Consider the following 16269-nt stretch of genomic DNA (forward strand, 5'->3'; position numbering starts at 1 on the left):
TGGTCAGCAGCCATGTTGGACCCCTGAGCTGCCGCGTGTGCTCATGGGATCACACCACCCTCACAGCACAAGTTGTTTCCTGATTCACAGTTGTGGCTGAGTCTCCTCCGTCTGTGATTTTAAGTCCTGTGTTCAAGGTTCTCTAGAATCTGGGGGTGCTGACGCTGTGGCGTAGTTAGCTAAGCCTCCGCATGCAGTGCCGGCATCCCATAGCGCGCTGGTTCCTATCCTGACTGCTCCACTGCCGACCCAGCTCTCTGCTGTGGCCTGGGAAAGCAGTTTTCTGTGGCCCCTGCACCCACTTGCTAGACCCGGAAGACACTCCTGGCTCCTGGCTTCAGATTGGCCCAGATTCTGCCATTGCAGCCATTTGGGCAATGAAGCAGCAGATGGAGGACTTTTCTCTCCGTCTCTCCCTCTCTCTGTGTGTAGCTCTGATTCTCAAATAAATAAAAATAACAATAAAAGAATCTGGATGTTAATGGCCTTTGCAGCTTTGCCTCCATTTACTCTTTTGCCTTTCAATGTTAGGTGCTCCAGAAATTGCCAAATTAGTGCTGTGTTTGTCCTCACTCTCCTTACTCATCAAATACTGACCATCTACTGTGCACTCGACTCTATTCTATGTGCGAGATGTAGACAAGAAAACAAGGCAGACAAAAATCCCTGCCTTCCTGGAGGTCACAGGGTGGGGTTGGGGTGCAGTGGGTTAACCCCACTGCTTGGGACGCCTGCATCTCACATGGAGCACCTGGCTCAAGTCCCAGCTACTTCACGCTTCCAATCCAGCTTCCTACTAATGTGCACGAGAGGCAAAGGATAATAGCTCAAGTACCTGAGTTCCTGCCACCCATGTGTTAGACCTGGATGGAGGTCTTGGCTCCCGGCTTCAACCCAGCCTAGGCCAAATTGTTGGGGGCATTTGGAGAGTGAACCAGCAATGGAAGATCGATCTCTCTCTCTCTCTCTCTCTCTCTCTTTCTCACTGTCTCTCTCTCTGTCACTACTTTAATGAATAGATAAATAAACCATTTTTTTTAAAGTGGTAAGTTCATTTTAGTGTAAATAGAGTTTTTTTCATAATATACATTTTCTATGAACTATTAAAAAAGTTCTATTTTAAAAGCAGAGTGACAGAGAGACACACAAAGAGAAAGAGAGAGAGACAGAGAGATTTCACCTTATGGTTTACTCCCCAGATGGTCTCAATGGTCAGATCTGGGCCATGTTGAAACCAGGAGCCTGGAACTTGATCCTGATCTCCCACATGGGTGGCAAGGGTCAAGGACTTGAACCATCCTCCCCTTATTTCCCGCGCACACTAGCAGGAAGCTGGATCAGAAGTGGAGCAGCCGGGAGTGGAACTTGCACTCTGATAGTGAACTTTTTGAAGAACCCTTTTATGCTATGTCAGATGCAAATGAATGGTATGGACAGATGAGTGGGAATGTTGGGGTGTGATTTGTCATTTTTTTTTTTTTTTTTTTGGACAGGCAGAGTGGACAGTGAGAGAGAGAGACAGAGAGAAAGGTCTTCCTTTGCCGTTGGTTCACCCTCCAATGGCCGCCGCGGCCGGCGCGCTGCGGCCGGCGCACCGCGCCGATCCGGTGGCAGGAGCCAGGAGCCAGGTGCTTTTCCTGGTCTCCCATGGGGTGCAGGGCCCAAGCACCTGGGCCATCCTCCACTGCACTCCCTGGCCACAGCAGAGAGCTGGCCTGGAAGAGGGGCAACCGGGACAGAATCCGGCGCCCCGACCGGGACTAGAACCCGGTGTGCCGGCGCCGCTAGGCGGAGGATTAGCCTAGTAAGCCGCGGCGCCGGCCTGTCATTTTATTTTTAAAGATTTATTTATTTGAAGGCAGAGTGATGGAGAGAGAGGGGGAGACAGAGAGAAAGCAAGGGATCTTCCATATGCTGGTTCATTCCTGAAACGGCTGCAATAGACAGTAAGGGGCCAGGCTGAATTTGGTAGCCTGGAACTCTATCTGTGTCTCCTACATGGGTAGCAAGGACCCAAGTACTTGAGCCATCATCCATTGCCTTCCCAAGCACATTAGCAGGGAGCTGGATGGGAAGCGGAGGTGCCAGTGTCCAGACGGGACCCAACATCACCATAAGGGATGTGGGTGTCCCGAGTGTTGGCTTAACCCATTGCATCAGAACACCTGCCCAGCCAAGCCGCAATTTTAAATAATGTGACCGGTTACGTGAGATTATATTTGGGTAGAGATCTGAAGGAGGTGAAAGGTCAAAGCACGTGGGTATCTGAGATAAGAGCATTCTTTTTGTTTGTTTGTTTACAGGCAGAGTGGACAGTGAGAGAGAGAGAGAGAGAAAGCTCTTCCTTTACCGTTGGTTCACCCTCCAGTGGCCGCTGCGGCCGGCGCATCGCGCTGATCTGAAACCAGGAGCCAGGTGCTTCTCCTGGTCTCCCATGCAGGTGCAGGGCCCAAGAACCTGCGCCATCCTCCACTGCATTCCCGGGCCACAGCAGAAAGCTGGACTGGAAGAGGGGCAACTGGGACAGAATCCGGCTCCCCGACCGGGACTAGAACCGAGTGCCGGCACTGCAGGCGGAGGATTAACCTGTTGAGCCGCAGCGACAGCCAGTAAGAGCATTTTAAACAATAGGAAGAGCAAGTTCAGAGGCCCAAGTCAGGAGCAGCAGGATTTCTCGGGGACATCATGGTAGCCGCAGTGTGGGGAGCAGCGAGACTAAAGGGACCAGCAGTGCAAGGGCGGCTGACTACCTACGCCCTCCCTGGCCACTTACTGGCTTTTCCTCCAAGCAAAATAAGACACTGGAGAAGCGTGGGCAGAGGAGCGTTATGATCGGACACATAATTTTTTTTTAAATAGAATGCAGGAAATTTTAATCCTATCATACAGGAATCTTTTGCTTAGATGAGCAGTTCCTTCATCACAAATTTGCTTTGCCAAGTGCATTATAAAATAAAACTGCATATGGCTTGTTTAAAGTGTCATTTTATAACGTGTCTTTTTTTCTTCCACAGCAAGAAGTGAGCAGAAGAGGTGACTTAATATGGACAAATGACCAATGACAATGACAACAACAATGAAAAAACAAAACCCCATCATGTAACATCTTTAAATAAATACGAAAGCTATTGCTAAAGAAGAAACCATCAGCACAACAAAGTAGGTTAAGCTGCACTCCACAGCTAAAGTCCATTGGAAGAAATGACTGAAATGAAAAAGCCATAAACAATTTCGGCAACAATCATGATACTCTGAAAACGGCTTAAAATTAAAAGCACACCACTAGGGATCAAAAGCTACTTCTTAAGTGTGTCCTGGGGCAGGGGCACGGGAAAACATGCATTGAAAGTCCTGTGTGTGTATTTGGGTCAAACAGCCTTGTCAAGCATAGTGAAATGAGCAGCTGAGTTAAGACAGCAACTCGATGGGCAGCTCCAGGGTCAGGGTCACGGGTGTCCTAGGAGGGCAGACACAGGTTTTTAATTGTGTCAGGATATATTTTCCATGAAGTTTACCATTCTCACCATTTTTTTTTTTTTAGACAGGCAGAGTGGACAGTGAGAGAGAGAGAGATAGAGAGAAAGGTCTTCCTTTGCGGTTGGTTCACCCTCCAATGGCTGCTGCGGCCGGTGCACTACGGCCGACACACCGAGCTGATCCGAAGGCAAGAGTCAGGTGCTTCTCCTGGTCTCCCATACGGGTGCAGGGCCCAAGCACTGCCTTCCCGGGCCACAGCAGAGAGCTGGCCTGGAAGAGGGGCAACCAGGACAGAATCCAGCACCCCGACCAGGACTAGAACCCTGTGTGCCGGCACCGCAAGGCAGAGAATTAGCCTAGTGAGCCACGGCGCCGGCCATTCTCACCATTTTTAAGTGCACATTTCAGTAGCAGTGTACATATTTGCACTGTTGTGCAGCCATCACCACCATCCACCTCTAGGACTTCCTGATTTTTCTAACTGGAACTCTGTACTCACTAAATAACACTTTCCACTTCCCTCCTCCTCCAGCCCCTGGAAACCACTACTCCTGCCATCGGATCAGCGCTGCCGCAGCGCGCTGGCCGTGGCGGCCATTGGAGGGTGAACCAACGGCAAAGGAAGACCTTTCTCTCTGTCTCTCTCTCTCACTATCCACTCTTCCTGTCAAAAAAGAGAGAGAGAGAGAGAGAGAGAGAGGTGATACTCCAGAAACACCGTGTGGGCATACGGCCTTGACCTAACAGATCAAGGAAGTCCCCTACTAAGCACAGGACATACGTACGATCTGATACACCACTGTCTGTTCATCTAATGTAGGGAACCCCTGCAGAATGCCATCAGCCACTGAGGTGCTAGGAATTTGCTTTGTTATGACAGCAGAGCTGTGGGTGTCTTTCCTTTGGCTAGAGTTGACATGGTGCACTGCTCTTAAGCACTCAAACATGGGAAACATACTCCCTTCTCAGAAGCCCACACAAATTACCAAACATAATGGATCTGTGAGTGATAAGAGCCTGTCATTCCAGGCCTCTGCCTCACAGGCAGCAGTTGATGACTTAGGGAGAGAGAGCTCCGACAGTGAAAATGAGATGACAGCAGACAACGCAACAATACCTAGTCAGCCACCCCCCAGATATCCATGGAATGAACTCAGATGACCTCGAGGCGATAACCCCTGCGAGGTCATCCCATCCATATCCAGTGAGGACCCCTACATTTGTGGCAGTCCCCGGGTAACCCAGGCTCTCAGGGCAACTACTAGATCCCACCCCATCTGCATGTTTGCCATTAATGTCAGAGCAGATGCAGAATTCAGGCCCTGGATTCCAACACCTGTAAAAAGGCTTCTGCTAACCAAGGACAGAGGATATGCTTGTGTCTTTCCAGAGAATGTGGGACAGCCCATTTGGGTACCAGCCAGAAACATCAAGCCTGCAACTGACAGTCAACCAGAACCAGATGAACAAGACTGAGAGACCGCCTTGTTAGTGGATGCACCTGCTACTGTTTGTCAAGCTGCTGCCCTATCATCCTACCCTGAGGAACTGCCCACAGCCACATCCGCTACTGCTTTATACCCCACTAGCTCCAGTCAGCCACTCAAATGGCCCACAGCCTGTGTGAGGTCATGCCATTCCTGATTACCATTGTTCCTCATTCCTACCCCAATCTGAGCACTCCTGTGGTCTCCCATTTTGAGGGCTGGTTAGTCAATGATGGGTAAGATCCCCTGGGGGACAATCTAAGACCAGCACAGCTGTATGAGGAGACCACATGGAAACGGGGCCAACAATGGTATGGCCAAGGATTATGCCTCCTATTGCTCAAAAACAAACAAAAAGGGGGAAATGTGGTGGAATGAGAAGGCTGTGCCAAGATGGCCACCGGCAAGCAAGTGTCAGTTACTCAGGAAATGGCTGCGGAACCCACCTGGCAAAGTAGCCTGCCTAGCAACAAGCTGTGATTGGTTACGGCATAAACCGCCCCTTGATCGGATTGGCTGCCTTGGCTATATAAGCTGCTGTACCAACTGAAATAAATGAGTGTGCGGGCCGCTCGCCTCTGGCCCACTTTCACCCAACTCCCAGGGTCTGTGTGGTGACACTGCACCTCTTGCCCCCACCATGCTCCTCCTCTCAGAATGAATCCACAGCAACATCGAATGGACAAGGTGGAGACTTGATCCAATTATAGTGCCAGGAGGTAGGCCCCGTAGATCTTTAGATCACTGGGACCTTGCCCTGGGCAGGCAGTTCCCACAAAAGGGTTGGTTATTTAAGCTGAATTTGGCCTAGCTTCTCTTTATTTTCTGGCTCACCATGTGAACATCTGACTCTTATACCATTGGCAGCCTCCACCAGATGCAAGACTAATGAGCGACCCAGTCTTGAACTGTGAGCCTCCAAAACTGTAGGCCAAAAATAAACACTTTCTTTCCCAAGAAAGCCGTTTCAGGTATTTTAAAATAATGACAAGCTGACCAACACAGAGGCCATTGTGAGATGAGTCCTCTAGATTCTGTACTTCCAGAACCATCAGTCAAAAAAAGCTTCTTTTTAAAATGTATTTTTTTTTTGACAGGCAGAGTGGGCAGTGAGAGAGAGAGACAGAGAGAAAGGTCTTCCTTTTGCCATTGGTTCACCCTCCAATGGCCGTGGCCGGCGCGCTGCGGCCAGCGCACCACGCTGATCCAATGGCAGGAGCCAGGTACTTATCCTGGTCTCCCATGGGGTGCAGGGCCCAAGCACCTGGGCCATCCTCCACTGCACTCCCTGGCCACAGCAGAGAGCTGGCCTGGAAGAGGGGCAACCGGGACAGAATCCGGCGACCTGCCGGGTCTAGAACCCGGTGTGCCGGCGCCGCAAGGCGGAGGATTAGCCTAGTGAGCCACGGCGCCGGCTCAAATGTAATTTTTAACTACTTATTTATTTTTTATCTACTTGAAAAGCAGAGTGGGGGTGGGGAGGGAGAAGGCACCTCCATCTACTGGTTCACTCCCTAAGTGCCTGCAACAGACAGGTTGGGCCAGACTAAAACTAGGAAACTTCATCTGAGCCTCCTACATGGGTGCAGGAACTCAATCGCTGGGCCATCACCTGCTGCCTCCCAGGGTGCATCAGCAGGAAGCTGGATTAGAAGTGGAACAGATGGGACTTGAACTGGCACAGGCATCCCAAGCTTTGGTTTATCCTGCTGTGCCACAATTCCTACCTCTACCTCTTTTCTTTATAAAGTAGCCTGCCTCAGGGGCCAGCGCCGCGGCTCACTTGGCTGGTCCTTCGCCTGTGGCGCCAGCATCCCATGTGGGCGCTGGTTGGGGCGCCGCATTCTGTCCCGGATGCTCCTATTCCAGTCCAGCTCTCTGTTGTGGCCAGGGAGGGAAGTGGAGGATGGCACAGGTTCTTGGGCCCTGCACCCACATGGGAGACCAGGAAGAAGCACCTGGCTCCTGGCTTCAGATCAGCGCAGCGCCGGCCATGGTGGCCATTTGGGGGATGAACCAACGGAAGGAAGACCTTTCTCTTTCTCTCTCTCTCTCACTGTCTAACTCTGCCTGTCAAAAAAAATAATAAAGTAGCCTGCCTCAGGTATTTCATTATAGTAATGAAAAAGAGACTAATACAATCACCCATCCTACTTTCTATCTCTATGAATTTGACCACTCTAGGTGTCTCATATAAATGGAAGCATACAATGTTTTGCCCCTCTGTAACTAGCTCATTTCACCTTAACATAGTGTATTCAGGGTTCAATTATATTGTAGTATGTGTCAGAATTTCCTTCCTACTTAACAAAAATGTTCTTATTTGTTTGAGAGGCAAAGAAAGAGACAGGAAAACAGAGAATGCCCATCTGCTTGTCCACTCCTGCAGCAGGCAGGGCCGGGCCAGGCTGAAGTTGGAAGCAAGAACTCAGTCCAGGTCTCCCAGGTGAGGCAGGGGCCCAACTACTGGAGCCATCGCCTGTTGCCTCCTGGGGGCACGGTAGCAGGAGGCTGGAATCAGGAGTGGAACTGGGGTGCAAACACAGGCACTCTGCTAGGAATGCAGGTGTCCTAACTGGTATTCAGTGACGAGCCCAAACATCTGTCCTCAGAATTTCCTTCCTGGGCCGGCGCCGCGGCTCAATAGGCTAATCCTCCGCCTTGCGGCGCCGGCACACCGGGTTCTAGTCCCGGTCGGGGCACCGGATTCTGTCCCGGTTGCCCCTCTTCCAGGCCAGCTCTCTGCTGTGGCCAGGGAGTGCAGTGGAGGATGGCCCAGGTGCTTGGGCCCTGCACCCCATGGGAGACCAGGAAAAGCACCTGGCTCCTGGCTCCTGCCATCGGATCAGCGTGGTGCGCCGGCCGCGGCGGCCATTGGAGGGTGAACCAACGGCAAAGGAAGACCTTTCTCTCTGTCTCTCTCTCTCACTGTCCACTCTGCCTGTCAAAAAAAAAAAAAAAAAAGAATTTCCTTCCTTCTTAAGACTAAGCAATATTCATTATATATATATGTACTACATTTTATTTACTCATTCATCTGACACTTGGTTGCTACCACCTTTTGGCTATTGTGAAAGAAGCTGCTTCAAACGTGGTGTACAAATACCTGTTGGAGCTCCTATTTCAATTCTTTTGGTCATCTATATTCAGGAGTGGAATTGTGAAAACATATGGTAATTCTATGCTTAGTTTTTTGAGGAAATGCCATACTTTATTACCACAGCAACCGCACCACTGTGCATTTCCACCAACGTATATTTCCTAAAATATTGCTTTCAGGACAAATTAACACTAGATTTAAGGAAGGCAAGAGTTGGTGGACAGATACTAGTTAAGAGGCTCTTGCAATTAACCAGGTGAGAGATGATGGTGGATTGAAACTACATACTAGAGGCGAAGGTGGCAGGATTAGATTCTGGTGGTGATTTAAAGGCAAAGCCTGCTGGATTCGTTAAGGAATCAGCTTTTAAATGCTATGAATGAAAGTAAATGTATGAAAGAAAGTGAACAAAGATGACTCCCAGGCTTTCGCCTGAGCAATAGAAGAATGAGGGTGTCATTTACAGACGTGGGGAGTCTGCAGGAAGTTGAGGTGGAATGCATAAGTCTGTTTTAGGACCTGTTGAGTTTAACATGCCTATTACACGTGCAATCCAGCCTGGTGTCCAGAGAACTTGCGTGGGCCGGAGAGAGAATCTGAGAGCTGTCAGCACATAGATGGCATCTAAAGTCAGGAGACTTGATGAGATTACCTAAGAAATGATTACAGACATGGAAAAAGAGAGGAGCAGGGACTGAGCTCTGGGACGTCCAGCGACAAGACAGCAGAGGCCGGCGCTGTGGTGCAGCGGGTTAAGGCGCCGGCGGGCAGTGCCGGCATCCCACTGGCTTCCCAGCCCGAATCCCGATCTTCCTCTCCTCCCCTCCGAGTTCTCCCACAGGGAGCAGGCTGAGCGCGGCACCCACCGGCCACCGTATCGGAAGTTAGCCGCTGCCATACAGGGAACTGTACTGGATGAGGATTGGATCGAGAGCTCAGGGGCGGAGTTTAGAGGTAAACTCCGGCCTGACTGCGAAGCGAGCTCGGGGAGGCGGGGTTTAATGATGGAGCGGAGCGGGGATTGGGCCAAAGGCAGAGCCGGCCCGATGATTGGGCCGAGCGCTCCGGGGCGGTGCTTGAGGGGGCGGGGCCGTGCCGGAAGTCAAAGGTCGGTAAATAGTGGTGATGTCATGCGGGCAAGATGGCGGAAGGGTGAGCCCGTCATCCTCCTCCTAGGCGTTGAGGCCCGATTCTCCCAGGGTTTGGGCACTGGGCAAGGGACCTTGGGGCGAACAGGAGATCCGCGCGGGAGTGGACGGAGCTGGCGGGCGGAGTGCAGTCTCAGGACGGGGTTGGGGAAGCGGTCTGCGAAGCCTCGGCCTGCGGCCCACATCAGGGAAAAACAGACCCGATCATTGGGTGGGCAGGAGTGCCGGCGGGGCCGCCAGATGTGTCTGTCTTCCACAGGGAGGACGTGGGATGGTGGCGGAGCTGGCTGCAGCAGAGCTACCAGGCAGTCAAAGAGAAGGTAAGCCGGGCCAGCACCCTTCCCGCGGCCGGGCCCCGCACCGCCCTGCCCGGCTCTGGCAGTCTGGAGCCTCAAGACCGACCTGGGCCCTGCTGTCACAGGCCCCGGCGCAGACCGGTGTGGTGCGAGCACGGTGACATAAGGACTGTGTGCATGGCTGGAGGGATCCTTTCGTAGGGCTCCATAGGAAGGAGCAGTGCATACCAGCTCCAGAAAGTCACAACTTCTCGGTGAAAGACAGAGCACTTGATATAGGCCTTGAAGAAAAAGCATTCTGGCCATGAGAACACTTACTCCCACCTATTCACATATTAGACTGTGTGCCCCAGCTAGCTCTCTGAGTCTCAACAGGTCTTGAGGATACAGACCGTAGCCAAACAGATGCTGGAAGACAGCCATTAACCAGATGGACAAGCAAATAGCTGTTTAATTACTGATGTGGTTAGTGCTGTGAAAGGAACGTGCTGGAGTACCTTGTCTAGTCCGGGGAGTCAAGACAGGAACCTTCTTGGGGCGAGCCCTGCCCAGACGGGATGAAAAGCAACAAACCAGGCCAGAGACGAGTTTGTTGGTGCCTGAAGAGGCCTCTCTGCACAAGGAGTTTGCAAAGAGAGGCAGAGTGACTGAGGTGGATGGCCCGAGAGTGGAGGGCCCTGTGGGCTAAGTGGCGCTGGGGTCTGTCGGTGGGCAGTGCCGATGTCTGTGCCTGTTTCATTCCGTGCCAGTCAGAACCAGAGCAACTGAGTCGTGAGAAAAGTTAATGACCAGTTATCACGGGCAACTGGAGTGAGCCCTGCTTCAGGCAAGCTCCAGGAGGCCTCTGCGTGGGAGCGTTTTTGTTCCTCCCTTGGCCTGAGCGTCTCTGTACATCCTGTCAGCTGCAGCCCAGAGAATGCAAGAGTGTCCTGAGCTGTCTAGGTTGGTGATGAGGACTCAGAGAGAAGGCTTTGCTCCGGGTTTTCATGAAAATGAGCCCAGGGTGGCAAGCTGCCTGTGGAGCAGTGTCGTGGGAGGAAAGCCTGAATTCATTCAGCCAGGCTGTGATGAGAGCCTCCGTGTGTGGGTCTTACCGTAACTCCTGAGAAAGTGAGGGCTACTGCAAAAGGTCATGGAAAATGTTCATTATGGAAAAACCATAGATTTCAGAAATTTCTGCAGCACAGTAAACTTTGAAGATATCCATTTCCTCCGTGAGCTTTTGAAAGTGCCCTCAAACGAAGTCGGTCAGTCTTTCACTGCGAATCCGAGAATCTTCATTCTTGGGAGTTACTGGTTAGAAGCAGAGGTGTGAGTGTTGCTTCTGCCTTTTTGGTGAGATTTAATCTCTGTCTGTTAACCACGTTAACGTGGACTTGGGCCAGTTACTTGACCTCCAGGCCTCGTTTGCTCACCTACAAAGCAGAAATAGTAATAACGCGTACTTGAAGAGATTGTCGTCAGTGTTAAATGATGACATATGTAAAGCACTAAGAAGAATACTAAGTCCTGTAGAAGCGTTAGCTGTGTTTTGTTAAGTGTGGAGGGTGACAGGGACACCTGGTAGACACTACCATCAGTCCATTTTATTATATTTTCTTTTTGGGGTCTTTTGACGCTTTACTGGCCTTGCTTTCCTTCCTGGCCACATCTGGTCCACTTGCTTCCCTGCTCGCTCAATGCTCTTGAACCCTGTAGCACATCTGTACAGTGCTCTGAGCCCAGGGCTCCGAGGCGGTGATGTGATCGGCCCTCCTCTGCGCCTTCCTTTTCCTGTCCTGGCTTGCTTTGTGCGCACATGCACTGAGGGCCAGGCACGTTGCTTTTCGGTTCTTCCGCAGATCGCTCGGCCTGTAGATCGCATCTGGGCCTGAGCGCTTCCAGAAGCCTCACTCAGTGTGTAATTTGCCCCTTGAGTTCAGAAACTTTCCCAAAGGCTGACTCTTCCTTCAAGCTCCCTGTTTACTTTGCCCCTTTCACCTCTAGGAAATAAACTCATCAACTTTTTGGAATGTAAGATCAACAGCATGGTCTCTCTTAACTCCCTCTCCGCCCCTCAAGCCACCACCTAGAACCTTATCTGTTTTTGCACTCAGCTTCACCTGCCTCCTGCCAAATCCAGCAGATGGTGTTCAGCCCTTATCGCTCTGGACCTCTCTGCTGCATTGGACTCTCCCTCTTTCCTGAAACTTGACTCTGGGCTTTGGTCACATGGTTCTCTCAGTTCTCTACCTGCTTCTGCAAACTCTCCTAATTGTTTGAGTCTTTCTTCCTCTGCCTGCTCCTTAAGATATAGTTCTGAAGACTTTTTTTTTTTTAAAGTTTTATCTATTTATTTGAGAAGCGGATTTACAGAGAAAGGGAGAGACAGAGAGAGGTCTTCCATCTGCTGTTCACCCCCAGATGGCTGCAACAGCCAGAGCTGCGCCAATCAGGAGCCAGGAGCTTCTTCCAGGTCTCCCACGCGGGTCCAGGGACCCAAGGACTTGGGCCATCTTCTGCCGCTTTCCCAGGCCATAGCAGAGAGCTGGATCAGAAGTGGAGTAGCCAGGACTCGAACTGGTATCTACATGGGATGCCGGCACTGCAGGCGGCAGCTTTAGCTGCTAAGCCACAGCGCTGGCCCCCCTGAACTACTTCACATTTTATGTTCATCAGGACTAACGTGCTCAAAGGTTTCAACAGACCTCGTGTCCACATTTCCTTAGGGGACACCTGTTCATTGTTTAGGGCCTGGGCCTGTGTTTCCTTCCCTAAATCCTCCCCACTTCCCTTACACACCAGCACTGTTATTTGAACATTTCCCCCAAGAGACTGATTTTCTTCAGGGCAAACACCATGTCTATTCTTTTTGCCCCCTCAGAGCTCACAATCTAGTGGAAAAGACAGCTGTTCGTCAAATAGTTATGGAAATAGCTACGTCATTAAGATGTCCTGGTACATGGAAGCTTCACAGGCACAGTTTTGAGCACCTGCTAGGGTGAAGCTCTGTGTTAGACATTGGGGAAGCATCAGTGAATCAGACACTTGGGCTCTGTGTTCCAGGAAGTCACGGTGTTTCCAGGAAGACAGACGTTGAGCAGGTAAACCTAAATCTCCCACGTGAGAACTGGTGGAGCAGAGATGGGGACCCAGCGAGGGCGCCCGGGGAGGTGACAGTGAAGCACTGGCCTGAGGATGGGCAGGAACTACCAGGGCGGGGTCCTTGTTTGTCACTTGCTTTGAAGATGTGTCAGGGAGAGAGGATAACGTGTTCAGACACTGCGTGAGGGCAGGTGGCATGTGAGAAACTGGAGGGACAGCCAGCTGGAGCTCAGTGAGGGGCGCAGTGGGAGGGCACGAGGGCTGACGGAGGCCTCCTCAGTGAAAGTACAGATGCAGGGCTTGCTAGCAGGATTGTGTATAACACTGAGGAGAGTGAAACAGGGCCAGTGTGCCCTGACACATACGTTTTTTAAGGATTTACTTATTTGAAAGGAAGAGGAACAGAGACAGAGCTCTTCCATCCACTGGTTCACCGGCCAAACGGCCACAACATCTGAGACTGGGCCAGGCCAAAGCCAAGATTCAGGAACTCCATTTGTGTCTCCAGTGTGGGCGGCAGGGGCCCGAGTACTTAGGCCAACTTCTACTGCCTTCTTAGGTGCATTGGCAGGGAGCTGGGTCAGTTCTCAGATACAGGATGCTGGCCTCGCAAACAGCAGTTTAACCTGCTGCACCACAATGCTGGTCCCTAATGCAACATATTTTTTAAACCTAAAGATAATGGGGCCAGCACTGTGGCCAAGTAGGTTAAGCATCCACCTGTGGAGCTGGCATCCTATATGGGCTCCGGTTCAAGTCCTGGCTGTTCCATTTCTAATCTAGCTCCTTGCTGATGGCCCCAAGTGCTTGGGCCCCTGCACCCACATGGGAGACCTGGAGGAAGCTCCTGGCTCCTGGCTTCGGATGGGCCCTGCTCCCACTATTGTGGCCTTTTGGGGAGTGAACCAGCAGAGAGAAGAACTTTCTTGCTGTCTCTCCCTCTCTCTATCTGTAACTCTGCCTCTCAAGTAAATAAATAAATCTTTGAAAAAAAAAGTATAGTGTTGCTTTGAAGAAAAGAAACTGAAGATAAGTAATTTCACATACTGCCTCATTTCAACTCAATTTCTCTGTAAGAAAAAATGAAAATAGAAACTCTTTCATTTAATATTATATAGCTCTTCTTCACATTATGAGTATTCATAGATTTCAATATTTTTGTGCTGAAATAAACCTTTGCTTCTTTTCCATGAACTTTTTGAAGTCCCCTTGTGTTTGACATTGGGAAACAAATACCATGACTTACCTCCTATCAAAGCACTTCTTCAGTTTAGCTTTCAGATTGTAACTGTCTCCTCTTCCCCGACATGCACTTGGGAATCACTGATCCAGTCCCCTTCCCTCATGGGGCAACAGAGGGGACCAGCTGAGACTTACTCATGGCCTCTCCGGTTTGTGAGTGCCTGGGCTCCGAGTAGCAGGAGTGCCCTGCACTGTGCTGTCAGGTAATCCCAGGTCATAGAACTGGGACGAGTGAGCCTGTGTCCAGGCCCAGGCGCCCCAGATTTCCTTGTGCCTGGTACTGAAGCACAGGGAACAGAAGAACGGGGTGGGGACCAGCTGGCTTTCTCATCGCTTTCTGTCTTCCCACAGTCCTCTGAAGCCCTGGAGTTCATGAAGCGGGACCTGACGGAGTTTACCCAGGTGGTGCAGCATGACACGGCCTGCACCATCGCGGCCACGGCCAGCGTGGTCAAGGAGAAGCTAGCTGTGAGTGCACCCGCACCTCCGAGTGACTGCCCGGGGCCCTGGTGGGGGCTCCCAGCCTTACTATTAAGTGACGGTTTTCCCCCTGTGGGGAAAACAGGGGAATTATCTTTCCTCCCATTTTGAAAAAGTAGCATTTGTCAAGAAAATAAGCTATACATGTTGATAGCTTTCCCATTTCTGTATTATTTTGGCAAATGTTTTCTATTAACAAAGTCATTTATTGCAAGCAAAGTATAGATAAGTGAAAAAAAGAAAGACCAATTTAGAGACATCCATAATTTCATCTCCCAGAGATAACTATTAATATTTTGGGGGTACACTCTTAGGAATTCTTTTTCGAAAACTTGAGTCAACTGAATACCAAGTTTTGAAACCTATTCTTTGACCTTATAATTGTTGTAAACCATATTATACAGTATTATAAATGGCATGGTAGTCTATCATGTGGATGTAACTACTTCCTAGTTTCCTGTTTTAGTTTCGCTAGAATTGAACACAGAACTGTAGTGAACATTCTGATTGCTAAGTCTTTGCCCACTGCCATAATATTTTCTGTATAATAAAATGTTGGAAGGGATCATACGGTGAGTATAGTTTTAGCCGTTTTAATAGTTATTACAAAACAATCCACTAGAAATGTGTAAATTTATATTCTTATTGACCCTAAACTCAAAAATACTCAGTGGAATCCTCTTGTGAAATAGGAGTTAGGTTATAAAATCAGTGAAAATTGTATATATTCAGAGATCTCTCTGCACATATCTTTAAGTTTCCGGTAAAGTACAATGCCCTGGTTTTTGGTTTTTGGTTTTTGGTGGGTTTTTTTAATTATTTAAGGAGGCAGAAAGACAAGAGAGCTCCCATCTACTGGTTCACTCTCCCAAATGCCCGTGATGGCCAGGGCTGAAGCCAGGAGTCAGTAATGCAGTCCAGGTTTCCCATGTGGTTGGCTGGAATCCAACTACTTAGCTGTCACCACCGCCTCCCAGGATCTGCACTGGCAGGAAATTGGAGTGAGAATCCAGAGATGGGAATCTAACCCAGGCACTCTTACATGGGATGCAGGCGCCTTGACTGCTAGGCTAAATGCCTGCTCCCAGGTGCCGATTTTTATATTGGAGTTTTCCCTTTAGCATTGGACCAGATTGTAGTTTCTGCATCACCAGATGTTGATCACCAGCTACATCAGTGGCTCTGTTATGGAAAAACAAGTTTGGGTTTTTTTTTTAGTCATGCTTATCTTGTTAAATTCTCCTGTAAAATACTGTCTGCCTGCTCGCCACAGCTACTGGTGAGCTTGAATGACAAGTGGTGACCCTGTTGAACTGCTCCAAGTCTAACCATAGGAGAGATACTACTTTTTTATTTTATTCATCTGTTCCTTTTTTTCCATTCAACAAATATGACAGTACTGGCATATATGTGCTAACATGTGTCAGGTTCTATGACAGGTTCTAGGTTGAAAATGTGTGGGCAACTTAATCAGGAGTATTACAGTTTTCCATGAGGTTTTTGAAATCTAACCTTGACTCAGCACCCCATCCTTGCCTGTTGAGGGCATTCTGACCCATGTGGCTCAGATTTGGTGGCCTTGCTGCCCCCTTCCAGGAAGTCACAGGAACCAGGCAAGGCAAGGCTGTCTGTTCTCATCCTGCCCTGATTTCCCCAAGCTTTGTGCAGAGTGTTCTACTCCCTGAGCAGCGATGATGATGAAATTGCAGTGAGAAAATGCTGCTATTGATGAAGTGTTTGCTGTGTGCCAGACATGGCCTGTGCCTTATCTTCTAATCTAAACAGTATCCTTATGGAGAATTTATATAGCCACAAGGTTAAGTTTCATAAACAAGTGGTAGAGCTGAGATTCAAATCCATGTCATTCCAGAGCTAGTACTTTCCTACCACTGTACCCATGGAAAGGTAGTCTTGCCCACTGAAGTCTATGGGATGATTTCTCTCCTGCCAATTTC

General features: G+C 49.8%; 1 protein-coding gene across 5 annotated transcripts in view; it reads left to right on the forward strand.

The window, feature by feature from the left end:
* Window positions 1-9050: 9050 nt before the first annotated feature.
* The window catches only part of BSDC1 (BSD domain containing 1), a 31564-nt gene continuing 24345 nt past the window's right edge, over window positions 9051-16269 (forward strand). For 2 of the 5 annotated variants that reach the window (XM_089301081.1, XM_002720710.6), the window contains exons 1-3: window positions 9159-9216; window positions 9472-9532; window positions 14186-14302. In XM_089301081.1, coding sequence (XP_089157207.1) covers window positions 9206-9216; window positions 9472-9532; window positions 14186-14302 — 189 coding nt within the window. In that variant the 5' untranslated portion in view covers window positions 9159-9205. Of the gene's footprint in view, window positions 9265-9471; window positions 9533-14185; window positions 14303-16269 lie in introns of all 5 variants that reach the window. The other 3 variants (XM_089301080.1, XM_089301079.1, XM_089301082.1) reach the window with 3 other exon arrangements.

Source organism: Oryctolagus cuniculus, chromosome 7 (assembly GCF_051225735.1).
Source record: "Oryctolagus cuniculus isolate XC-2025 breed Fujian yellow rabbit chromosome 7, ASM5122573v1, whole genome shotgun sequence".
NCBI lineage: Eukaryota > Metazoa > Chordata > Mammalia > Lagomorpha > Leporidae > Oryctolagus > Oryctolagus cuniculus.